General features: G+C 35.4%; 1 protein-coding gene across 1 annotated transcript in view; it reads right to left on the bottom strand.

Moving 5' to 3' along the window:
- Positions 1-1333: 1333 nt before the first annotated feature.
- COL21A1 (collagen type XXI alpha 1 chain) overlaps positions 1334-27119 on the bottom strand; it is a 138273-nt gene continuing 112487 nt past the window's right edge. The window contains exons 21-31 of the mRNA XM_080586506.1: positions 19989-20042; positions 18662-18715; positions 17396-17467; positions 12818-12853; positions 12099-12143; positions 9941-9973; positions 5919-6065; positions 5770-5824; positions 5277-5477; positions 3504-3581; positions 1334-2777 (exon numbers count right to left, since the gene is read on the bottom strand). Of these exons, the coding sequence (XP_080442632.1) occupies positions 2590-2777; positions 3504-3581; positions 5277-5477; positions 5770-5824; positions 5919-6065; positions 9941-9973; positions 12099-12143; positions 12818-12853; positions 17396-17467; positions 18662-18715; positions 19989-20042 (963 nt within the window). The 3' untranslated portion in view covers positions 1334-2589. The remainder of the gene's footprint in view (positions 2778-3503; positions 3582-5276; positions 5478-5769; positions 5825-5918; positions 6066-9940; positions 9974-12098; positions 12144-12817; positions 12854-17395; positions 17468-18661; positions 18716-19988; positions 20043-27119) is intronic.

Below are 27119 nucleotides of genomic sequence, written 5' to 3'. Positions count from 1 at the left end.
AGAATTAAAGTTTTACTCCTTGAAACTAGCAGAAAAAAGGCTGTAAGGGAACACTGGCTTTGTAAAAGATGCCAGAAAAAAAGAAAAAAGAAAAAGTTACTCCAGCCAAAGACAATACTAGCATAAGAATAAAGTTATATAAAATTGCTATTAATAGATGCAGCCTGGAAAGTACAAAAAGATCTTCAGTCAGAATAGTTTGGAAATAACCTTCCAATAGGACTAACGGGGTGACAAAACCAGCAGCTTTTGAAATCAGGTATGTATGTGAATTTGATAAATGAAATCATAACCTAGATTACCAAAAAATCAGACTGGTTGAACAAATCAAGACATTTTTGCTGGTCAAATGCATTGTGTTAATTTTTTTCTTACACTTGATAAAACTGAAGTGTTTAGATATAGAAGGAAATGTTTTGTGTAGATGAATGGAAAAAAAAGTGAAATATTCCAGAATTTCCTTTTTTTTTCTTCACTATTTTTCTGAGGTAGAGGAACATACAGGTGGTGTTTTACATTACAACAGAAGCAAACACTAGGATTTCCTACAAGCACGGAATTCTGTTTTTCTGCTTCTGTTCACTGCAGTCAGAGGTCCTTTGGACTTGCTCTTTTGTTGTCTTTACTTCATCCCAGGACACCTCCCAAAAGGTATGGCTCACTAGTCACAAAACCATACATCTTACTAGAAAAAGGTGTCTTAAACATAGACTTAAATTAACACACAGACTGGATAGCTCAGAAAGGTTCTAAAAAGCATGCTGTGGTCCTGATTCCTTCCTGACCTAGCAATGTGTTTCGCTTCCAGCTCTCAAAAATAAAGAACATAAGATTGAATGCAAGTGAATAAAAGGTTTCTAGATTCATTCTTACACAAATTCAGTCAATACTTGCTCACGTGAGCAAAGCCCCACAGTGTGTGCCAAGGAACACTTGTTTGGGGAGCAAATTTTATGCACAGCTTCATTTCTCAAGTTGATGTCTTTCAAGGATCATCCTGGAGGTTTTTAAACTAGGTTTATGAGAGACTAATGCTTGGACTCCAGTATGACCAAGGCTGTGGCTTGGCTAAGCTACTCACTGCAGCTCTTGCAGGCACCCTTCACAGGCTGCAGCCCTTGGCAGGCAGCAGCCACTGGGCACCATGCAGCAAGAGCCTGGCAGAGAGGTTCTGCTCCTGGGGATGGTGTTTTATCCAGAGAAAACGGAAGGACACCAAAAAAAACGGCACAGCTGGAAGGTGGAAATGTCCCTACCTGTGTTGCAGGCATCACTCTTTTCTGTGACACAGGACACGAGCAACTCTTTCAATCGCTCAGCAAACCACCACCAGTTCTATACAAAATTTTATTTTACCTTGAATGTCAAGCATATTACCAATCTGATAGTAGGACAACAGAAAAACAACACATTAGAAAAAGCCACTTATAAAGCATTGGATAAGCTCAGTACAACTCTGCCTTAATTTAAGAAAAGGATTTCAAATTCTCATGGAACTGTGCATTTGCTGTTTATGTAAAAGCAAGCAATACACCTTATTAGCAAAGCATACAAAGAAAGTTACACAAAGCTGGCTTAAAATGAAAAAGGAAACAGCATAGCAAACATTGCAGCTAGTTAGCCAGCAGTTAGACCTTTCTCCTTGTAAACCTACTTCTTCAATTTGGCAGCTGCAGTCCTTGGGGAGAAACAGCAAAGGGTACCTAACTTAATCCATAATTATGCAGAACTGTTACAGTGGGGTTGTGCAAACTTTTTTATTAATTATTCTTGTCAAAATACAGCTATAAGCCAGCTATAAGCCAGCTATACCAATATTCCATTCTTTTTATTTTATTTTTAAATATTTTCATATAAACTGAATCACCCGCATGGGACCTTTTTGACCTTCTGTAGCTGAAAGTACCATCTTCAGTAAAACCTTGGCCCTTCTTGAATCAGTAGGAGTTCTACCTTTGCATTTCACCTTGGTTTTAAAAAGGGAGTTACATGGCAAACAGGTGATACTATTTCTATAACAAGTCCAGATATTTCTCTTAATTTATAAAAATCAAATATATGCTTTTGCTCACACAACACTTGGAGCTATGACAAATGAAAGGTACACAAGCCAATGAAATTCACACACATATGAAGTTAAAGCCAGCCACATCCTTTCAAAATCAAATAATGTATCTGTTGGCTGCATGTGAAAAATTTCACAGTAATTTACACCTGACCAATACCTTTTAAGGCCTAATCCTGCTGCCAGTGGAGTCTGCAGCTGTTTTGCAAAGGACTTCAGTGGCAGCAGGACTATGACAGGACACTTAAATACTAAATACCAAATATTATAGTTAATTTTATTCCTATTAAAACTGATGATCTCTTTAAAAACACTTGAGATTTAATTTATGCAAGTTATAAAAAATTATTGGAGTTCCTTTTGTAAAGGATTGTATAACCTTTGGGATCCTTATTTGTAATGTTTATAATGTCAGAGGTACTTTTGTTCCTGTTTACGGGATTATTGCTGGTCACCTTCCTGAGACTTGAAAGACCATTAAAGACAAGCACCATTCCTATTCCTCTAAATTATTATATCACAAATTAGTAGTTCGGTCCCTTTCTAAAGGGATCTCTCCCCACAATTACACTAAAACACAGTGATGGGTCACAAATTCCAGGGGGTCCGACTGGTCCTGGCATTCCCGGTGTGCCACGATCTCCATCTTTACCAGGCTGCCCACGCTCTCCAGGACGTCCTTCCTTACTCATACCCGGGGGACCTTCTGGACCTTAGTGACACACATAAAAGAAATAAATATATTACATTTTTATTAAAATGGAAACTAGTATGGACACGCAGAGGCCGTGCTCTTTGCTGAAGTACCAAGACAAAGAAAGTTTTATTTTCTGAAAAAGACACTTCTTGTCACAAACTACTGATATATGTGTATAGCAAAACTGTTATCTTATTAAGATTTAAAATAAAAATAAAAAAAGCATGGAGAGCTTTAAGTAAAAACAGCTTTTAAAAGGAAACATGAAAATCTGCTTTGGTATGCTTATACTTTATCATATAATCTGGAATTACTGGGGCATGAATCAGAGTCCTCTGGTTTTTATTTATTTCTCTAGCTTTGGATCAGGCTCTAAATTCTCTTCCAAATACTCAACTTTGCATGTTGGAAGAATACTTTCCTTCTCTAAGCAATGGTTACAAGTCACATGATTATATAAAGGCTCAGTTTTCAGATAATGTCTGATTTCAAGACCTGTCTGTTTATAAAAGGGAATCTCAGATACCAATCTCTACAAGATGTGCCTTATATTAAATAATGTGTTGTATGACAATTTAAAAGGCATGCATGAGATAGGCTCCAGCCATAAAAGATATATGGTAATTAAAGTGTACAAAAACTGTTCACATTTTTCTTAACTATATTGATATTTGTATAAACTTTTTTTTTTAATTTAATAAATAGCATGCACTGAATCTGCACAAATAAGCCATCTCTCACCTGGAGGTCCCGGGGGGCCTTGGATCCCAGGAACCCCAATTCCTTGATTGCCTTTTGCACCATTTTTCCCTGGCAGCCCTGTGGATTAGCAAATTCATGTATATCTTTGCACACTAAGAATATTTTCATCAGAACAACCAGAAAGTCAACATTTGATAATATTTATTGAATAAAAAAAGGGATGTAAATATTCATTTCCTTGTAACTTGTATGGTGTACCTGAATTCTTGATTATCCTCACTTCCACTAAATTAAGAGCCAATTTAGCACCTAATAAGCAGGTGGCCACTGTGAATTGAGTGAATAGATGATGAGAATTTAAGAAATTTGTTAACTGTATTGCCTTTTCATTGGCAAAGTTTTTAACAAGTTGCATGAAGAAAGTGTAAATTATTCACCACAGTCTCTGTGGAATACACACTACATAGGTAATCTTCTACAGTGCACTGCAGAATTAAATTTTTTACCAAAGAAGTACTCTCTGAGAGGGACAAAATCTGTGCTCTCTTATACCAGTACAGCCCAATGAATCCAATTGCTTCATAAACATAGATATCTATTTTTCCCTTATTTAACTTTATATTTAACTTTAAGTCTGTAAATAAACCCACAGAAATCAGTTGGACTGCTTGTATGGCTGAGATACCTAAAAGTATAATCCTTAGCTTCACTAGTATTATTAAAAAGAAACCTGAATTTTCAACAAAAGCATAAAGAAAGGAATAAAAATCCTTATGAGATGAAAAGAAAAAAGGAGAGAAAAAAACAGGAGTAAGAGGGGTATAAAGGTGTCATATACCAAAAAGCAGCCTACAGGTAGCAGACAGTAAATAATCAGTGAATAAACACAGATTTTAAAACAGCTGAAACAAAGAAATTTGGAAGAAAACAAACTAGAAAATATGGAAAATACACTGAAGCTCATGTCTAAACATATCTGATCTAAAAGAAAGAAAATCTAAATGCAGTTTAAAATATCTACAGGAGACTATAAGGGAAACAAAAATCTCTGTAAAAAGATCAAGGGAAAGTACAACAGAACTGAACACTAGTTACCTATTTGCATTCTTGTGTTTTCTCTTCTTCTGACATGCATACTTCAAAAGCAAAGAAACCTTTGCTCAATTACACTTTGTGATACAAACCCAGCTATTCCCTTACTCCACTGCACTAGTCCCATTCAAAACTGGAAGCAGAAAACAAAGTCATAAAGGCCATTAGCATGGTGACATGCTGTCCTGGTTTCAGCTAGGATAGAGTTAATTTTCCTCGTAGTAGCTGGTATGGCGCTGTGCTTTGGATTTAGGATGGGAATAATGCTGACAACATTAGTTGCTGCCGAGCAGTGCTCACACAGAGCCAGCCCCTGGTGCTGCCCTGCCAGCGAGGAGGCTGGGGGTGCACCAGGAGCTGGGAGGAGACACATTCAGGACAGCTGGCCCAGGCTGACCAAAGGGATGTCCCACACCATGTGGCATCACGCGGAACAATTAAAATGGGGTGGCTGGCGGGGGTGGGAGGAACTGCCGCTCGAGGATGGTTGGGCATTAGTCAGCAGGTGGTGAGCAACTGCATTGTGCATCACTTGCTTTGTACATTCTATTATCATCACCATCATGATTATTACTTCTCTTCTTTTTCTGTCCTATTAAACTGTCTTTATCACAACCCACAAGCTTTTACTTTTTTTTTTTTTCCTCCCGATTATCTCTGCCATCCCACTGGCAGGGGGAGTGAATGGCTGTGTGAAACTACAACACACGCACACATTACCTCTTGTCCCACGAGCCCCAGGGCGACCCGGGACGCCTGTCAGACCTGGAATACCATCATTTCCTGGCAAACCAGGAAATCCTCTTGGACCTTCGGGGCCTCTCGGACCTGGTGGCCCTGGAAGTCCTGGGGAAGCGCTTTGGGACTGACAGTGGTTGCAGTTTTGTAGCCTTCCACTCTGAAGAATAGCAGGCAACTGGGCTGTGAGAATTCAAACAAAAAATTGCTTAAAGTGTTGTAACAGTAAAAGATAAAAACGTTTCCATCCACCCAGTAAAACAAAACCAGCTTCCTCTCTTTATGCAATATGGTACCTTTAGGAAACAAGATGCTAAAGTATGGAGTCTGTGGTGTGGAAATGTGTTTCTACAGCTGTATGAAAACCAGTGATAAATCAGAACAAAATACTGATCTTGCTTTCAAGAAAGCATCTTTATAATTACAAGGAAATTTCTTCAGTACTTTAAACAAGGAAAGAGCCTTTCAAACTTACTTCTCAGTACATCTGAACACACCTGTCGAATAAATTCTTCTGAAAATTCTCGTGCCTAAATTGAACAGAGAAGAGTTATAAAAACAGAGAGCATGTAAGTTTGGGGTTCTAAGGTACTCAAAATGACAAGTATGAGGTCCCATACATACAGGTTTTCCATCTGATCCAGGTGGTCCTGGGGGCCCTCTGTCTCCTGGCTGACCTCTGACACCAGGAGGTCCAACCAAACCCTGGATACCGGATTCTCCCTTTTGTCCGTTGATGCCTCGAATGCCTGGATCTCCTTTCTCACCTTTCTGGAATGAGAACCAATGAAAAGCCAATCATATCTTTACATGCCATTTGGAAGCTATGTAGCACCAAGCAAACACATTCTGAGAAAATCTTCACTGACAATCTTCATAAAATTAATATAATCAAGTTGTCATTGAAAATTAATTTGATACTGATTAGATCCATTTCACTAAAATGTATTAAGCTTTCAGATTCTTTAACAACTGTTTCAGTACAATAATTTACCAAGGACTTACATTTCCATCTTAAAGAGACTTATTTGACTGACTAATTGATATAAAACAAAAATCTCTTCATTATTAACATATAGAAGAACATACTTAGTTAATTTCTCATGAAAAAGTGAATAATTCATTACAGTACATTAACATCCTTCTTAGAAGGCTGGAAAAATTACAAGTGAAATTCTGGCACCATTGAAGTTCTTGGCAAACCTCCCATGTACTGTAACAATCAAGACTTTTACCCTACGTCTGTAGCGTATAAGACAGAAGAAAAAATAGTTTGATTTCAGTTAGGGTTTTTTGTTGTTTTGTTGGTGGTGCTTTTTATTTTTTTAAACTTCATTTACTCTGTATGATTGATAGCTGTAGTCCATTTGCTTCACTGGAAAATGTTAAAATAATAGTGTATGTATCTTTATCAAAGCAATGGTTCTTCTGTGTATGAGATTACCTACTGCAATAGTTCCTGTGGAGCTCTTTCCCTACGCTGAAGCCAACAAAACTTCAGTAGAATGTAATTTGGTACATGCCCAAGATTAAAGTTAGTAAACTGTCTTTACTCCCTGATGAGTTTTTTCCTTCCATTTTTTCACAGCTTCTGCATAGTGTTACCAGTAAGTTTAACTTTTTCTTTCCCATTTTCCAACTATTTTGATGGAATTACGGAAACAAGGCAGCAGAATCACTATATATGACAAACAAACTTACTGGAGCAAACAATGCAAGTTTAAGAAGTACTTAGGCATATAGTCTTCACAGACTTATGCTGATTCTTAAATTATGTTTTTAAATTACTTTATATCCTTCTATATAGCACTTATCAAAACACTTTACATCAGAAATATATATGGTTCACTCAAAGCTTTCTGGATTGGTATGGATTAGTAACAATGCCCAGAGTTCTCCAAATGAATTACTACAGGTAGCTAGGTTCAAATTTGGTGTCTGCTTACTCATTTTTATGCACGGAGCTAACAGACAGGAATTTCACCTTGCTACGTTTAGATGGTTTATATCTCAAAACCATGACATGGTTACTGATACCTAGCTGAGGAAAACAAGTTACTGAAAGAGAAAGTACTCAGAACTGCATACCTGGCATCGCAAAAGGACCGCTGTCTGTTCATGTTAACTAAGTTCTTCCATTAAGTCATTTAGCTTTGCTGTAAATAAAATTTGATGCCACTGGGGCAGCGCAACCCTACTGTGAGAAGCCATCACAGAAAAACTTACTCAAGTGACTGGTTATCTGTGCATTTTAAACATTCTTAGGGTGGTTTTTTTTTGTTTGTTTGTTTGTTTTGGGGGAGGCAGATATTTTGCTTCCATTAGTTTTACAAGACCCACTCAAAAAAAAAAAAAAAGGCATTAAAAGAAAGCGGGCAGTTTTTCCTCTTAATAACCAGACAAATGAGTAAAATGCGACAGATGTCAGTAAAATGCCTAAGAGACTCCTGGGAAGATGCTCCACCAGTAAGATACCAAGCATGAATTGAACAGCAGTCTATATCCTCCTCCCTTTACAGAAGTTATACGCTAATTCAGAACTGTCTTTTTCCAGGGTAGCTGTATTTTACTTTCTTGTTACTGTCAACTTGAATATTATAGTCACAGAGATTTGATATTCTAGTTACCACCAGATAGATTGGTACTTGTTCATTTCTATTACACAATTCCAAATGTTTTTACACTTAACAGCTATTTTAAAAATACCCTCACAAGGCCAGCAAGGCTCAGGGATAAACATATGGAGCGCATGTAGCTGCCTGTGGCTATACCAGAAGCTGTACGTGTTGGGATCTGAAAATAATGTTGTTCATGTAGCCAGAAGTTGTTTGTTTTAATTTCAATTACTTTTACAGCTATGGGTTATGTTTACACAGAGACATCTGACTTGCAAGTTGATTTATTTGGAATTAAATGTTAAAAGAGCTAGAAAGCATTAAGAACCAGTGAAGTATTGTGAAAATCGCATCTATTGTAGAAAAAACATCATGGGAAAAAAGCTGCCAAAAAGCAAATGAAACTGCTGAGGGAACATTTTCTGCAGTGCATCATGGTTTTGTAATGTTCAGCCACATCTCATGTGTGGCCTTGTTTATCGACCCTTGCTATTGGCAAAGAAAATCAATAAAAAGGAAAAAAGCTTAGTAAATGCTGAGAATTACAACCTGAAGAAACTTTTTATTAAATCAGACTGTAACAAATGACAAAATATTTTATAAAAACAGAAAATAAACTAGTTTTATAGGTTTGATAAGTAAACCCCACGACATCACTGTATCTTAATGTACAGTAAGAATATTATTGAAAGGATTTGTCAAAATTTTACCATGATTTAAAACATGTAAAGAGGCTACTTCAGTGGTACACAAGTAACACCTTAGCAATTTTGGCTACAATTCAGTAAAGCACCTATAAGCAAAACTGTAATTTTAAGTATTTTGTAGAACCACAGTAGCATACAGGACAATTTAAATATTTGATTGCACATGAGCTTTGAAGAATATGTCCAGTTATTGATATGCAACACTACTTTAACAAAAAAGGGTTGAACAAAGACATCTCTAGGTAAAGCTGGAGCAAGATGATATTAACAAGACAGCATGCACCCTGATTTCAGTAAATATGAATCAAAAACAACTAACAAAGTTAATCTTTTAAATACCAACACTCAAAACAATGTGCAAAACAAATACTGAAAGGTCCGACCATAAATATATCTACAATAGTCAAAAAGAACTAGATAAGAAAAAGAGATGTGACTTCTAAAAATAACCCAGAGAGCAACAGATTTAGTTTCTGCCAGACAAGTCCAAGTGGGCTTCCGGATATGCCCCTCAAGTTTCAGGCTGAGTTGGAAATCATTCCTGTGTAAACATGGTAGTAGAAAGAAAGAAGTCTGCCTTGCATTTTCTGAGTCAGTCTCAAAGACAGAATCCTCTAAAAAATAAATTAAAATATTTTTATATGCTTCACAATTCCTTTTATTGAAATAAAGGCACACAAAGAAATCTCATTGGTCAAGTTTGAAATGCACAGATAAATAGTTCAAATGTGGAAGCCCTTGTCACAGACTTTTAGGGAAGCTAAAAGTACAGTCAGGGTATCATCACAGTTCATAAGGTTTTACACAAATTTCTGATTGACATTAAATGCAACAGTTTGGATCTACAGCTTAAATGCCCCGAATCTGTTGACTGGTAAAATGAGCGAAGCAACATAAGAGGAAGGATCTTCATTATGTATTGTGCTCCGTATTTTTGCATTGGCTGATGCTGAAGGTAAAATACTGAAAAAGAAGGATCATTTTGACCCAGTATTTTGTGACTTCTAAATTTCCAAAAGTTAGCTTTTTTTTCTTCTACTATTTGCCTTCTTCAACCAGCTCCTTTTCTGATTTTTTTTATTCTCTTAAAGGTATATTTGGCTTTTTCTTAATTTTGCATTTCATGAAATATGCATTTTGCTATCTGTTGTCTTTTAACTAATACTTATTTCTGTTCTATTCTCTGATATTTTCAAATAATTTCTCTTCTATTGCTTATGCATGTGAGTATGGAAATAAGACTTTAAATATATGTTTTACACAACACAATTTGCAGAAACAAATAGAATAATTTTATAATACTCTGTCATTACAAAATACATACCTCTCCTTGTTCTCCACTTGATCCTTCTATTCCCTTGGGGGATTAATTAAAAAAAAAAAAAAAAAAGCAAGTTAAGCCAAGTTACTTGGAATAAAAAAACATTTTTTTTTCCTTTGCTTTCAATAATTAATCACAAATGTTAATTTTTAAAGATTGATTTCTATTTGTATAAAAAACAAATTGTATATAAGAATTAAAAATGTATATCATGGTGGACCAACACTTTAGTAATACTTTAATACCATATCCCAAAAGGGTAACTTGGGATTATATCATACATAATATATACCATGTGTAGAAATAGCATATATATTATGTGTAAAGTATTAGTGTAGAAGTAGCATATATTATCTACATATTATTAGTGTAGAAGTAGCATATATAGACAAAATCTTATTTACTCTACAAAAGACAAAAGAAATAAAGTTTTGTGCTCTAGCAAAAGGAAACTTTATTTTGTGCATGCTTCATACTGTCTTACAAGAGAGAAATCAAGCTCAGAGCCTTCGAAATACCAACTGAGTTTGTAAGCCAGATTTTGCATGTTGGCAAATGGTTGTAGTGCCATTTCTACCAAATGGTTCAATGGTGTTATTGATCATTAAATGCCAGGCAAGCTGGCAGCTTAGCACAGGTTTTTTCACTTTGCTGATGGACAAGCGAATCTGTATTATATCTTGGAGGAGCCCTGGGGGCTTTAGAAACCTTGGAAGGACCTAGTACTGTCTAACAAAGTATTTGAATGACTGATTCTTTGGTTGCTGGCCAAACTAGATAAGCATGGGAAACAATTTTACACTAGCCCATTATTATTTTATCAGCTTTCTCCAAATAAAATAAAATAAAATAAAGCAAGCAACAGCTACTCAGCTGTATCATTCTATCTGAAAAAAAGTGTTTTGTTTTGGTTTTTTGTTTGTTTCACCTTATAATTAAAATAATAAATGACTCATGGAAATGGGTCTATTATTTTCAAAGGTAAAGCCCAGAAAGTTTAATTTGTAGAATGTCAGAGTATGACATTACTTTTGGTTAAAAACAGTCACTGGCCTTTTAGTTTAAACTATTTCTTTTTTAAAATTTTTGCTTAGCTTTACTACCAGGCTCCTGTCAAGCTACATACCCCTGAGAGTGATAAAACCAAGCTAAAATACAATCTAGACCTCCTGCCCATGCTCCACTGGAATCAGCTCCTTCTTGCTAGACAGACAGCTGTATCAATGTCGTAATTCTGAAAAAACAACGGTGACTTCCTTCCAAGTCTAGTTTTAGATACGTACCTCTGACAAATACTTCTCTGTTTGGACATGACATAGATTATGTAGTTTACAAGCATTTATAAATACTAACAGTTATTTTCTGTGGTATAACAAGATAGCCAACTATGACACAATCAGAATACATTGGCTCAGAATTGAAAGAAAAGAGAAATAATAGGATCTCACTGATTTGCAGCTGAAACAGGAAACATCTGTAATTTATGTGCACAGAAGATGTCAATAATGACTCTCAGTATACTATTGGGGGTAATAAACTGCGTGAAAGTGCAGCATGGTATACACAAAATCTTAACATCACAAGCATCACTCTTACAACTTTTCACAAAGGCCACTTTGTGCTGTTATCTGTTTTATATTACTTGTAACAGTTTAATGAAAATTTTCCATAATGAACTCTTTCATAAAATAACACAGGAAAATGAACTTCCAGACTGTTTCCCAAGATATAATATCCCTGAGCCACAGAAACGTGGGCTCCAGGATTTCAACCTCCTTTTCAGAGTGGATCTAGCTAGAGCAGGCTGCTCAATGCTGTGTCCAGCCAGGTTCTGCCACAACCTGTGTAAGCAGCCTGTTCCAGTGTCTGACCCACCCTTGCAGCAAAATGTTTTTCCCATTGATCAAGTTGGAATTTCCTGCATTGCAACTCATGTCCATTTCCTCTTGTCCTTCCCTATGCACATCTTCTCTACTTGTGTTGTATTTGTTATATTTAAAATACTTAAGGTGTTTAAGAGGTAATTAACACAACTATGTAATCATGTTCTATGTAAATATATTTCACACAAAAAAATAAATACTTATGCTGATGAAAATAATCTTAAGAAACAAACATGAATCATAGCTGTCGTGAACTAGGATTATCATTTTGACAGTACCTGTAAGCCTGGATTTCCTTGTCTTCCTTTCTCTCCTTTTCGTCCCTTCAGAAAAGAAGCATGTTTTCTTAAAATATATATTTATTTGGGAGAAATAATTAAACTATCAAAAATATCACAAAGACACAAGAGCTGGGCCCAATCAATCTAAAATTTACTCTTCAAGAACTCAGAGCAGAACCAGTACAGATAGATACAATATCTGTTCTGAAAACACAGCAGTTAGGATATGAGTAGTGACAGTATCCTCACCTATTCTTGTAGATATTTCCATGACTTTTAGATAAGAAGGAGGAAAATGCCACTGCTTATAATATAATAGTAGGCAGAGGCCAGGTGGCATTACTGATTACGAGGATTTATGTGGTGCCATGGTGACTGGAGCAGGCAGGGACAGCGCCTGTCCCAGGACGGTGGGTGCTGTCCCTGTGCCCCAGGTCAGCAACACAACCAATATGCCCAAGCCTGCGTCACTGCTGGAGCCACACAAGGTCTGCACCAAATGCCATCACAACCTGCTCAGCCCAAAAAACATAGCTGGAAATTCATACAGGGCATACCGGGTAGTTTTGTTTGAAGAAGATTTAGGGCTCAGTGCTTTTACTCTTCTTCAATCAAAATTCTTGTAGAGCTTAATTAAATAAAAAAAAAATCCTAACTAACTACTAGCACTTTTATTAAGTGTTATCAGATGATTTTGACTAGAAAAAAAGTTGTACCTGGATACCACTTTCGCCCTGGCTTCCTTTGTCCCCCTGTAAAATAGTATAAGAAAAGTCTCCATTTAACATGATTCATCTCCAAGAACTGTACTCTCTTTTAATTTAATGCACTAAATACAAGGGAAGCATCTAACAGCCTCTATTTGCATTGAACGAAAACAAATGTATCCCCATGTACATAAACACTGAAAAAAAATACAGTTATAATAATAAAGTTATAATAAGAAGAGAATCTGCCATAGAAAGAGCTGTCAAAAAGAAAATTAGATACAAGTTAAATGGCAAACCCAGAAGAAGCTCATCTACTGAATGTATGGGAGGGGAAAGGACACAGGGGAAGGAAGGGCAGTACTTCTGAAGGGTTAAATTTCATTTGGATGCTAACCACTAAGTGTGCTTGCCTTTGCCCACAGAGCATAGAGTACAAATAATTTATGTAATGTACTATAAACCCATTGATTGCAGAAGTTATATATGACACGGCAAAAAAAATGTTTTTCTTTCTAATCAGAAAAAAATATTATATTTGAATTTAACCAAAACTTTGTAGAGAATAAGTTCCACCCACTCCTTTTGTCTTTGATTGAAATGTTTATAGTAAGTTAACATTTATGTGGGTAACTGACAACCAGATGGTGCAAATGACACTATAAAAGGCGGGTACCTAGGTTTATCAATTCGTCGACCACCATCTAATTGTCAATGGAGAGAAACAGTCAGCTCTTGAAAACTATTTATGCCAATTAACGATAGAGGTACGTAATCCCAGAATGTGCCTATCTCTCTTCAATGACTGAAAAGAAAACTTAAACGTTATGGGAGACCTCTGAAATCAGAGTGACTATTTAAATAGACACGAATCAAAATGGTGGGCTGATAATGCAGCAACCCATAAAACAAAAGACAGATCAGGGGAGAGGGAGGCAAAATTGCATTTAATAGAGGAAAAGAATTGGGATGGAGTTTTGGGGTCCATTTTGCCAGTTTTCTGATAAAAGACAACCATGCTATTACTTTTTTTTTTTCCTTTTCCTTTTCTTTTTTTTTTTTAAGAGAATGTTTAGTTAAATGTTAAACAGTAGCATAGAGGAGATTTTGGCCAGGGTAAATATTTTCCTAATTGAAAATCCCACAAGAATGTATTTATGCCAGTTGTTGTATTGTACTTGAATGTAAAATATTTGGTTCGCTTCAACTTTTAAAATGAGCTATAGCTGAAGGGCTTCACTTTTATTGCTGAATGCCCAAACTGCACTGAATAATTCAAGACTTTGTCATACTTCCGACTTGTAACTCCAGTTAACCAGCAAAACATATTCTGACTTCCATCTTCATAAGAAATGGGTAAGAATTACCCATTGCAAGAATTACTGTCTTCACTTTAAAATTTAGAGACTTTCCATAAGTTTTAACACAATCTCCCTTCTTAAAATGAGTGTTAATGTCTTGATCCATGACCCTTAGATATTGAAACTGAGAATATATTGATAATGAAACTAATTAAACAATTCTTATGACACTAGCTCAACACCAGTCACTCTTGGGTTTCAGTGCATTTTGAAAGACTTAATTAAGCCAGGAAGTCTTTGCCCTTATGTGTTCTGGAAAATCTGCCTCAAGACTTGTCAGAAGACTAATTTTTCTACTTCTCCTCTTGGAAAATGGAACTCAGTTTGAAATAAACTCACCTAAATTTGAATCATTCTCTAGCCTCCATTACTGCACTGACCAGGGACTGCTTTCAGTTGTCTACATATAAGCATATAAGCACTTAAATAAGCACTGTTTTTTAAGGTGCTCTAAGCATCCTAAGGCATCCCCATATGTGTTTCATCTAAGACATCTATATGTGACTGCACATATGCATGCTGGCATATATGACACTGGACATAGAGGAAACCTGTAACCTTCTGGACTAGAAGCTAAAGTCTAGTGGAATACCTCCCATTGTGATTATAAATAAAGCTTTAAATATAACACCACCCTTATGGGTGAAGAAACAAGCTTCTTTACCCTCCACCCTTACTTTCCATAGTGAGGTACCTGATTCATCTATTTCTGTAATGGCTTTATATGAAGGTCATCATTCTTCAAAAGGGGCTCCTTGACATTGCTGGTACTGCTACACACACATTATCATTTTTATTTTTTATTAACATCTTACTTCTATCTGACACCCTACCTGAACTTCCTTTGATTTTAAAGGACTTCCTGTTTATTCTGAAATCTGTAATTCAGATATGTAATGGAGAAATCTTTAATCTTTAAGTTGAGTCTTCAGCATTTCCCGGGGAATAGTACTAGGCTTCCAAAACATGTGTCCGATACATCACTTAAACATACTCCATTTATTTTTATTTTTAAAAACTTGATGCATAAAAATGTAAAGCTATTGTTAAACCTGTTCAAATATAATTTTAAATTAATTTAACTTATTTATCTAAATTATTTTAAATTAATTTTAAAACTTTAAATTTGGACTGATAGCATATATGGGAGCATTTTTAGCCTTGACAACTTGTTGCTTAAATAAATACCTAGTCTGAAAGGTTTCATGTAAAGCTTGTTAGTCATAATAAGCTATACGTTAAGGAAACAAGCCTGTTACATATCAGATAACTTACATTGCTCCAAAAAAACAGCATAACATTAAAAAAAGCCTTATATTTGTATATGCCAATTAAGAATTTAAAAAATAATAATAAATCTTTATCTGACCTGCCATGTTCTCCCTTAAAAATACAACAAAATACTGAAAGCAATAGCAGTACTTACTATCTTGCAAAGCAATGAAACATTTATTTTTCAGGACACACATTATTGCTTTTAAAGCGTCCAGAATAGAGAAATCCTAATCAAAATTTAAATTATAAATATAATGGATACAAATAAGAGCTTCAGTTACAATTTGAATTAATTGATTTGCAGCAATAAAGTCAATAATTTGACTTCAATCAATTTTAAACCACATGAAAGGTCTTTAACCCTGAAATCTTGCAAAATCATGTTTTGAAGATCACAAGAACAGCTGTTCCCAGCTGTTTCAAATACACATCGAGTATTTCCTTCATATCGATTTGCTTAATAGCATATGTAAAGGGTAAATTCTTGGTATTTCTCTACTTCTTGGTTGAGTTACATAGAAGAAAGGTGCCATCCTGAAAACAACATCATTTAGAAAACACAACTTTGTTCTTTGTTATCCACAGGGCATGAAAAGTAACGATTTTCAATTACTACTAATGTTCAGGTTCTTAAATCCAGTTCCACAGACAATGCATAGCTGATTTTTCCTCAAGAGATTCATTTCACACTCCAGTAAGTTCTGAGAGTTACAACAAGAGATTCTGTAGGTATTTTAAAACTGGAAATATTCTACAGGCTTTCCAGCTTCCAGTCAAAAAAGTTTGTGTTAATGGCTGAGATGAAACTGAGAAGTTTCAAAAACATGGAAGATTTTCAGAATGATATCTTATGGAACAAAATCTCAAGGGAAGAACTTAATGTAATGTTAATTACAGGTTTTAGCATGCAAAAAAATGTATGCTTGAATTTCCAAATGTACCAAAAAACAACATTGCCTATAATCTTTTCAACCAGGGACTCCTTAAAGACTCCTTAATACGTTTGTCAGAAAATCCTATACAGCTACGTATTAAAAATAAAGGTTACTATTCAGAAATTCAAACATAAATAACTAAATTCTATGATGTGTTCACAAAGTAGTTCTTTGGCAATGAAGAATATCAGCATAACCATGTCTATAACAGTGTTTGATTGATGGAAGGTTGCACCAAGCAATGGTGAGATCCTGAAGGCATGATCTACCTGAGAACTCAGTATGCAAGAGGAAAAAAATACAGATTCCTGCCTGAAAAGAAGAAATAATTGTCAACCAGGACAGCAGAAGTAGGATCCATCTAACCTTTGCCATCAAAAATTTCAACATTTAATTTAGCTAAGCTAAAGTCTTATCTAGGCTTCAGATATAGTCAATGGTAATAGACAAGTACTTCCAGATTTACCCATTCCTAAGCAAAGATGTGAATGAATGATTCCCCAGGGAGTTCAGACTCTCTCAGTTAAACATGGAGAAAAACCTGGACTAGTTGGCTAGATCAAATAGCTCTTAATGGCTAAGGGTAATTGAGCTGAATCTGTCCCAGCTGCCTGGGATTAATTGTTCCTGTTCTTAGGGGAGATCCACAAAAAGACTTTGCACAATAGAATTTGTAGATATAACACTGTGAGACAATATAATATGAAGTAAATACAGAATCACAGATCATACTATTATGTACTATAATTCATAATGGAAATTTCATTAATATACCTATGTAACAGCACTTTATGTTACACAGTTTCTCCCTTTTGGTCATTCTCTCCTCCCTGTGAAAGCAGATTGTTTTTCTAGCAAATGGACCTTCCAAAATATACTAAATAGTCTCTAATAATAATGATATATTTAAAAAAAAAAAAAAGGAAAAAGGATTTTCCTTGACAATGACCACTTACAGAATAAGCATTTCCAATAAAAGATGTAAGTAATATAAAACTAGAAAAAAAACAGCTTACCTTTATACCCTGGGTACCAGGAATGCCTGGGTAGCCTGGTTCACCTGGGGCACCAGGTCCTCCTAGATCTCCCTGAATAACATAATAGCTCTGTAAGTATCAGTGATATGTTGTGAGTAAAAACATATTGCTTGTTTTTTCAAGGTCATGTGATACAATTTGGCTATGGTATTTTGAAATTTTATAACTTAGGATGACTGAAATGTTTGGAGATTTTGTGAAGGGATGTTGAACACCCACAAGCCACAAAAGACAATCCTAGTTCTTAGTATTCCAGTACCTATCTTCTATTGCCTTCTAATACATCTGATGTTGATTTTTTCAAAGTTACACAAATAAAACTATCTGAAGTTTGCAATGTTTGCAGGTTTGAATTTCATTACGAGGCTGGAAATTATATAACATTTCAGAACATACTGGTCTTATTTTCATCTCAGTGTAATTTAACCCAACTTTGTTGTCTCTTCAACTTTAGAAGACTGTAATAGAAGCCAGTGTCATTGTGTACATATGAAGCCCAGAGACAGCAAAAGACTGAAGAAAAGATGAAAAGAAGAAAACGAACTAATTCTTTTCTGCTCTTCCCCACAAAGCATTCCCAGCACTATTTTTTTTGACTAAAGACAGTTTCTCTTTTTTGATCACTGCCTTCTGTTTTAAATGGCTGCTCTTCTGGTGATGGCTGAGCTGACCAGTCAGAGAGTCCATCCCAGTCCCATCCTGTTTGTGGATCGTGGAGTCATCTTTGGATTGAGAAGATAAACTCCTTGTAGTGCTGCTTCCCCATCCAAACACATGTTTTAGAGCACCCCTCTGGCATCAAGGTTGCTGGTTCTCCTGAGTCCTGGCTCAAGCGCAGCACCATAAATTCTCTCATATGTGACCCCAGGCCACAAGGCATTACCAGCACTACAGACAGCAAGCCAGAACTGATAGACCAGTCAAACAGCTGTACCTGCCACAGGGGTCAGCAGATGTGACACTGTAAGTGTTGGTTTAACCCCAAATGCATAGGAATTTGAAGGAGACAACCACATGATCTAGCTCAACACAAAATACTGTAAAGCAGGTTTCAGTGTGACTGCTGCCTTGTATCCCATAGTCTAATACAAAGTCAGTAAAAATAACCTCTCAGATGGATTCTGATGTGATTTTATGTTCACTGCTATTCTATTTTGAAACAAAACTGCCTTAAACTTAAGAATTTTATCATGGAAAAGTAAATCAATCTCTGCTTTAACTAAATACTTCCAGATTCATGTTTACCTTGGCTCCTGGTGATCCTGGTTTCCCCTGTAGTCCAGGTTCACCTTTATCACCCTATATAAAAACACAGAAACGTGACTGATACATCAGTATTTTTTACCACATACGGTATTACTAGCGAATATAAACAGACACTAATGGATAACCAGCTTTTAAAAATAAGGTGTGTGATCAAAAGTCTACAGTACTGCTCCTTTACAGGAAACTTGCAGGTTCTTAGGAAAGATGAAATACCCGTAACAAAATGGGATCCACCTGCCTGTTCTCAACCATTCCTTCCCCACCTGCCTCATTGTTCTTGCCCAGTCATACCAGGTTTGTGTATACTGACTTCACATTTCCGCCATACTATTTAATAAAATTCTGAAACTCCTTGGACCTGTCTGAGCAAATATGTATATATACTGTAGCCAATGGAATTAGGCGTATATTCAGCATAAGGATTTTCATTTAAATCTAAGAATTACAGATTCCTTTATAATGCTTTTCTGTAAGCATGAAGTTTTCCTCTGGAAATGCAGCTTATATTCTGAATGAGAGATAAATACAAAAGAAAAAAAAAAAAACAACAATCATTTTTCACAAATAGAAATAAGACTTTTTTTTTTGATCAATCTTCTTGACCATGGCAAACATTAATGACTTTAAAGAACGTTGCCTTCAGTACACAACTTTAAAGAAATACATATGTAGTTTTAGATATAAATAATGTATGGGTGGAAGTGAACCTAAATGTAAATACAAAGTTCAGGAAATGGAGTCTATATTAATAAATTTTCTCTAAGATATACAATTCAATGCTTACTAGCCAAAACTAATTTCGGATTAAACTAAAAGGTTACACTAAAAGATCTAGATTTATAGTATCTATTTTGGTTTCTGAGAGCATGGGTCAAATTAATTCTTGCTGTAGCTGTAGTGCAATCAGTAAAGTTACATCTGAAATAAATTTGGCTCCTCAGGTGGAAAAAGCAGCACGTAACTTTATTTAACACAATTGAAATATAAATAAACGTAACATGGGCAGAGAGTTCTGATGTATACTGAGAATTATCTGGCTCCGAGCATTGCAGAACATTTTCCAGGACGGCAAATCCTCATGACCATTTCTGCAGCAGTTCCAAACCTCATGGGATGACAGGCACCATTTACTAAACTATATTAAGCTCTCTTGAGACCATACTATCATATAAGGTAATATATGGAAATCATATAGGTACTCACCAGTATTCAGTATACCAAAAATTTAGCTGCAAAATCTGGACCTTTTGACATCTATAAAGCAGTCATTTATCAAAGTCACAAGTGAATAAACACAAATGCTCACCTTAGGCCCAGGAGCTCCAGGTAGACCAAATGAGCCTTCCGGTCCCATCATGCCCTATGTATTTTTGAAAAAGGCAGAGACATTTCTATAATAAGCTAGAGGAATAATGTCTTCACTGCAGTGTAAATTAGTATTACTATTATGTTTCTACAGCAAAATAAATGGATAGGGAATATAATGGTTTTTATCCTAATACTATACAGGATATAGCTCTGGGTTATTTAGGCCTCTTATTGCCTAAGGAAGGGCCACTGTGCAATGGAAAAAAACATTCAGGAAAAAAAAAGAACAGTGCTGTCATAAAATACTCCTGAGAGAAAAACTTCTGCAAATTAAAACTCCATCTGTATCATCTAATTTTTAACATAACTTTAAAATGTCCTTAGCTATAATTGAAAGTGACACAAGTTTCTTAGTTTCCACTTAGGGTTCCCAAAACTGAAGAAAGTATCTGTGGTATTTCAGAATTCTCTCTCTTCTTTCTGACTATGTGACCCTCCAAGGTTGCCATGCCTTGATTCCCCTTCCAAGCCTTGAGGAGATTTATCTGGATCAGTTAACTTGGGGCCAAACCTTTGCTTTTTCAGCAGTCTTCGAGATTGAACCATTCATTCAAGACCCCAACAGCTTCTGCCATTTCAGCACATGTGCACAACCAGTGCATTGCAAAAAAGAGTCCCTTGGACTCCTCTCAGGGAAATGTGTTGATGAAGCCATATTTGTCTTTGTTCCATACATAAACTAATAACAAAAGGGTATTAAACCATTAAATTGCTGGATTTCTCCCTTTCTCTTTAAAGCTACTCTCAAGTATAATTTAGAAAAGAAATCTTATTTTCGAATCATACTTTCCAAGAAGGAATTCCCATTTATGGTGTTTTCTACATCTGGTGTCAATATATGTCTTTCTCACCACTTCATCTCACTTCTTTTTTACTCTAGAAGTGTGTTAATAAAAAACAATATATTATTGTTTTATTTGGACTTCCATATGTACTCTGAAATATGATCTGCTGTAAGAATGTACTTAACAAGACAGCATAAAATACAAGAAATAACACAAAGTCAAACAATTAAATAAGGTCACGTAATCTAATTTACTAGAGATTAAATGTTATCAATGCTTCTAATTGTTAGTATTTTCAAGAACTACTCTTATTATTGTTATTTAAGTTAATCTTTGCTTTCATATTGATAAAACCAACCACCATCCATTTAGTACAAAATGTTAGGAACCATTCAGTTCAGTGGTAATATCCCAGTCCTTCCTCAAAAGTTGCATGTGATCAAAAATAAATGTGTCAACAGTAATTTGTTACACAGACAGTAATCCAGTTGTGACAAAAAAAAATAATTAACTTTACTAAGACTAAAAGGATGGCTTTGTTTTTGAAAATACAAGAGAAATTTCAAAATATTTAGAATGGGAAGTAATTTTTGTATGCAGGGTTTTCACCATTCCATCACTTTTCTGTTATTTTGCATGTGCTGCTAACTGAGGCAACAGAGGTTAACTCAGGCTTCTATTGTGCTGTGTTGTAACAAATTATTGGGCACCAAATTAATATATTAACATCAATAAGCACAACAACTTGCTTTTTGGGCCACAGATACAGGGCTGTGAATACAGAACACAAATGGTATCTATCATAAAACTCGAGTAATTATATAATTATTGAGTAACTATTACATTTCTATTTCTCTAATATAAATATTATATATATACACATCACATATATACCATAGACATCACATAACTTCCAACACTATCCTAACTTTGAAGGTTAAATCTGCTTGTTCTTACTTAAAAAACAGTCATCAGAGATGATTCAGTTAATCTAGAATAAGCTATTTTTTTGGTGAATAAAGGTTTACTATAGCCTGTGCCATTTCTTTCATAATTTTGGAATAGAAATTACCATTTCCTCTTTATTTGGAGTCAAGCTTCCGCAGTCTGCTTCCACTTACAGCCTAAGAGACAGTGTATTCCCATTAACCTTTTGCTTAGGGCGTATGTTCAGAATCAGCTTTGTTACGGATAGTGTAAGAAAATATCCTTTTCATTTTAGAACTGAACCTTGATTACATTAAGACTGTCTTAATTTACATGCATATCAGTCCTGCTTCTTCACATTTTCTCTATTTCCATGTATATAGGAAAATAAGCTTTTATAAATTTTCATTTCACTGTAAGCCTGAATTCAGTTCTGCTTTTTTAAAACAAATTTCGTATTATCTATTGACCTTCTGAAATACAGCTCTGTAATGTTTTTTGCATTCCGTGATGGCTACTTTTCTTCTCTGAAAACTCTTGTGAAATTATTATTTTCTCCTCCTTGGATTCCTGTTCTGTGCTCATTTCTAGCACATTAATTAGTAGAGAAAAGGAAACACAAGTTTGAGGAGCAATAGTGGGAAAGGATGAGAAATGGAACTTGGGGATTTCTGGTTCCTCTCACATTGCCAGCTCAGTGTGGCCTTGTGTTACAGTTCATGTAACGTGCTGTTGAGAACCTACCCCCTACCAATTCCACGCTAGATTACTTCTAGTTTATGCCCACACTAGTGCTTGGATTAGAAGTAGTTAAAAGTTCATCACAAATGTCCCACATTCATTTTATATTACAAGGGAGAAATAAAACCCAGTTGTTCTGACTTCCTTTCTTGCACTGTAACTAAAAAACTACAGGAAGGTAACTACATGAAATCAGTACTCTGCAAGAAAAAAACTTTCTGATGCAATATAAGAAAGGCTTGAGAACATAATCTGAAAACTAGGGCATGTAAAATTACAAGAGAAAAATATGTCCTGAATAAAAATAAACAATAATTCAAGAACATAAAATGTAGTGTTACTTCCCTGTTTTCCAGATCTGACACTATTTATGTGCCAGATAAATTAATAAATTACTGATGTTGGCAATGTAATAGGGATAGTTATTACTGAAGAAGAACTTGTTACTGAAGAATTTTCCCAAGGTATTAATAGCCCATCCACAAGCTTTCCATCTGTTTTTTTCTGGAACAAACATATTCAGTGTGACTAATACAAGGAAAATCCCACTATCTTTTCTGGCTAAAATTCCCTAATACCACATAACATATTCAAATATTCCATGCATCAATTTTCTACTTATTTTATCAGGTGACAAAAGATACATTAAATTGAGTTGTCAGGAAACATTAATATATTATTTTCAAGTGTATCACAGAACCAGATGTTATTTACATAAAGACAATTTGAAGAAAAAAATAGTGAGTTACTTGAATAAATATGTACATTTTGGAATCCCACGTCTTTATTGTAGCTGCTGATACAGCCTCCCCTCCAGCATTTTGTTCAGCTTTATTCAGAAAGAACTGGAGAAAAAATTTCCAGTGATAGATAATAAAAATGATTAGAGGAACAGGTGAGAGACCAAATGAGCACGTATTAACTAGAAGTATTTGAACTTCCCAGTTCAATGCTTCTTCCAAATGTGATCCAAACAACTCCAACAACAGGTTCTCAAGGAAATTTATTCTTTCAGAGAAGATCTTCAGGGAGCTGAAAAAGTTCTTTAAGTTCATAAAAAGAAAATTAACCAGTGTACTCATGTTATTCTAAGGGGCTTTTGACAGCTGTAATATAGTGGTCATGCCTATGGTGGAGTAGGGAAAAAAATACTGCTGGATGGATGCAGCGTAGCTGTACATTGTGCAGGAAATTCTGAAGTTATTGGATGACAGAGTGTTCCAGAATTTGTAAAACACAAAACTAGATTCAGTCTTCCTCTCCATCTAGGAGTGCATTGGTTTCAATTGATCCTATATTTTATTAAGGAGCTTAATCATGACAGAAGAGGTGAGATCATCAATACATTTACAGACATTCATGTCTGTATATAATCTATATAATATAATCTATAATCTATAATCTCTATTATCTGGAAACCAGAGTCAAGTTTTTCTACACCTAGCATTATCCAGGGGGCAAGTTTGGGGTGCTCTTCTCTGTCTTAGTTCTTCTGAATCTTCTTTGACGAAAAACAATAAAACAAAGTGAAAAGAAGAAAAGAAACACAAAAGATGATGAGATTTGTGGACCATACTACTTTGAAAAGTCAATTTACAGCTTAACAACTTCCTCAGCTTCTTCAAGTGATAGTCCGCATACCCCTTTGAATTCCACATGGCTGTAATTTTCAGCACAATCATAGCATCCTAAAGGAAAGAGTCCTTTATAGAATCAGTAATCTCAGCATCATTCTGAAAAATGCAAAATGGAAACTAGAAGACCATCTCAAAAACAGTGACAGATGAGGTGTACTTGTGTGGGAATAGAGATATATTACTGAACAGACAGCAAGTGCTGACATGCACAGTGAATAATGATTCCTGTTTTGGACGTGCTCCTGATTAACCCGTCCAATTACAAATGAAGGCTAGCATGTGATTCAAGTACAATTCAGATGCAAGATAAAATAGAAACTTTGGATGGATCTGAAAATATTTTCTCTCTGAAAAGTAAAGTTAGAATACTATTCAGGTTTACACATCTGAAGTCCATCTACCTTCTGAGTGGACATATAGGCAAACTTTCCAGAAAAATAAATAGAAAACAAATATCCAGTAAAAAATAATCTTCCAACAATGGACATAACATCTTTTAAATCAAAGACCTTCTCACCAAATAATCAACTAAATAATTCTGTATAAAATTATTACATCCTAAGAAATTTGGAGCAGAAAAAAATACGGACTTGCTTTCAGGAAGAGGACAGTGGGAATTACAGATACTGAAAGGACTAACTGATATATATAATCAAAAAGATTAAGATTAAAACACTAAGATATAATCAAAAACAGTAAGGATTGAAAGGAATCAGATTTAGTAATGAATTTGCTCATGACCCCATGAACTATCAGTAAACTTAACGGGGTTAGGTTTTTGTGTGACTCAGCCACAAAGAAAGCCAGAGGAACAAAAGGTCCACAATGAAATGCGTGCATCCTGTTTTTTCAAGGTTCCTGTCGCCCACCAAAATGAAGCATGAGCTGATACAAGAAATTGGGCAAACACCACTGAGAGCAGAAAAGAAAGGTCCCTGAAAAGATTATTCCTGACCTGCAGTGAAGGGTAGATATTGACAGTAAGATGACCATGGCAGAATAACACCAGGCATTCTGATGACTTAGAAATGTACATCAGTCCCCTTTTAGAGAGCCACTATTTGATTTTGCAGATATAAGCAGGATTTTCTTTAAGTTCAGGATGTGCCCTACCCTTTCTTCTACTTTTTTAACACTGCAAAGTAGCCACTGAAACCCCTTCCACTTTGGGAGTGGATAAAATCCAAACTGATAGTTCATGGGGTCATGAGCAAATTCATTACTGATGAAGCTTTTTCATAAGGAAAGATCTTGAAAAGAGATGTAATAGAAAAATTGCGAGACAGAAAATTTATGAAACTGAATGACACAATCTGTTAATGATTGCCAAAATCCAAGAATCTATAGCAGTGTACTCTCACCTGTTGCTAAAATATCAAGAGGCTTAATGTGATGGCAAGGACAGCAGAGAGAACAGTTCACAGCTTTCACCCCCAGTTTCAAAACTTCAAATATGCCACTGGGCTAACAACTTACATTTGCCATAACCTTGCCTTGTGATGTTGATATTGTGACTCTATGCATAGCTTCCCTGTTTAGGGATAAAAAGATCTGTGCCACCTATACCTACAGACATCACTTTCAAAACTGCTCAGTCTCTTCTGTTTGCTAAATGCTATCTGCTTAATTCCAGTGATTTTTCTAAAGCTCTATCCAGAGTATTTTCTTCTTGCTACTACTCAAACCCCTCAGCCTTGTCCAGTTAATTTTAATTTACTACTTCATTTTTCACTTCCATCTCAGATAGACTGAATTATATGTTAGTCTCTTGTTTATTAAAGCAACGCTGTCAAGGTATTCATTAGAATTTGATGTTTTTTCTTGGTGCTGGTATTGGAAACTTTCACTGTTACCACAATGAAAATCACAGATTTGGACTCTGTGATGATTTATCTTCAAATATATTTTCTAAGCTAAGCAAGTTAAACTGTATCTTATAGTTTCCCATATAATCATATTTATCTCAGTAGTAGCACTATAGAAATGCTGAAATTTCCTGATTAAATATTTTCACTGAAATGCTTTCTTGGCTTTCTAAGAAAGGGAGGCTGTGTATTCTATTTGCATTGAGTGTCAACAAGCTCATTACATGCAAAACAAGCAACGAATCTCAAGATAAAGCAACAAGGTGAGAAAAACATAAATTTGCTTCTTCCCGTTGCTGACACATTAAAAGACACATCAGACACATAAAATAGAACATTAACACATTAAAATAACTGCACGTGCCAGTCAACTTCAAATCAGGAAATGCTATCTACTTTTTTCTCTGACATGCTACTAATTCTGTAGCCTCAACACAACTGCATAAAATCTCTTATACTGCCATACAGCTCTATACAATAAGAATAAACAATGAATTTCTTATAGGTTAAAACATCTTTGTCATTTAGTCCACCATGGTCCATAGAGATAATAGCATCTATAGTTAGTTCTATACAGTATTTACTTCATTTTAGCCATGATAGTCCATATTAATCTGCTCAAAGTCAAATACAGAGTGAAACATAGGTTCCTTAACTAAATAAAAAGTCACTTTGAACAGTATAGTTATGATGCCAAGTTGGGCACCTTTCAGGAAAGTCAGAAGCATTTTAGTCAGCAAAGAGGATAAAATACATCAAGCACAAAACAAAAATATTGAGGTATATTAAGGATGGTTAAAAATGGAACCACATAAACATTGCTGAACATTAGTGATGTGGGGATCAGGCTCTTCTCCCTAGCACCAAGTGATGAGTGGAAATGGCCTCAAGTTGTGCCAGGGGAGATGTACGTTGGATATTAGGAGAAATTTCTTTACTGAAAGGGTTGTGTGGCATTGGAACAGGCTGCCCGGGGAAATGGTTGAGTCACCATCCCTGGAGGTCTTCAAGAAACATGTAGATGTAGAACTTAATAGTATGGTTTAGTGGTAGACTTGTCAGTACTAGGTTAAACGTTGGACTAGATGAGGGGTCTTTTCCAACCTGAATGATT

Source organism: Anser brachyrhynchus, assembly GCF_964034855.1.
Source record: "Anser brachyrhynchus genome assembly, chromosome: 3".
Lineage (NCBI taxonomy): Eukaryota > Metazoa > Chordata > Aves > Anseriformes > Anatidae > Anser > Anser brachyrhynchus.
The sequence above is the reverse complement of the archived record's forward strand: the minus strand, read 5'-3'. Positions and strand labels throughout refer to the sequence as shown.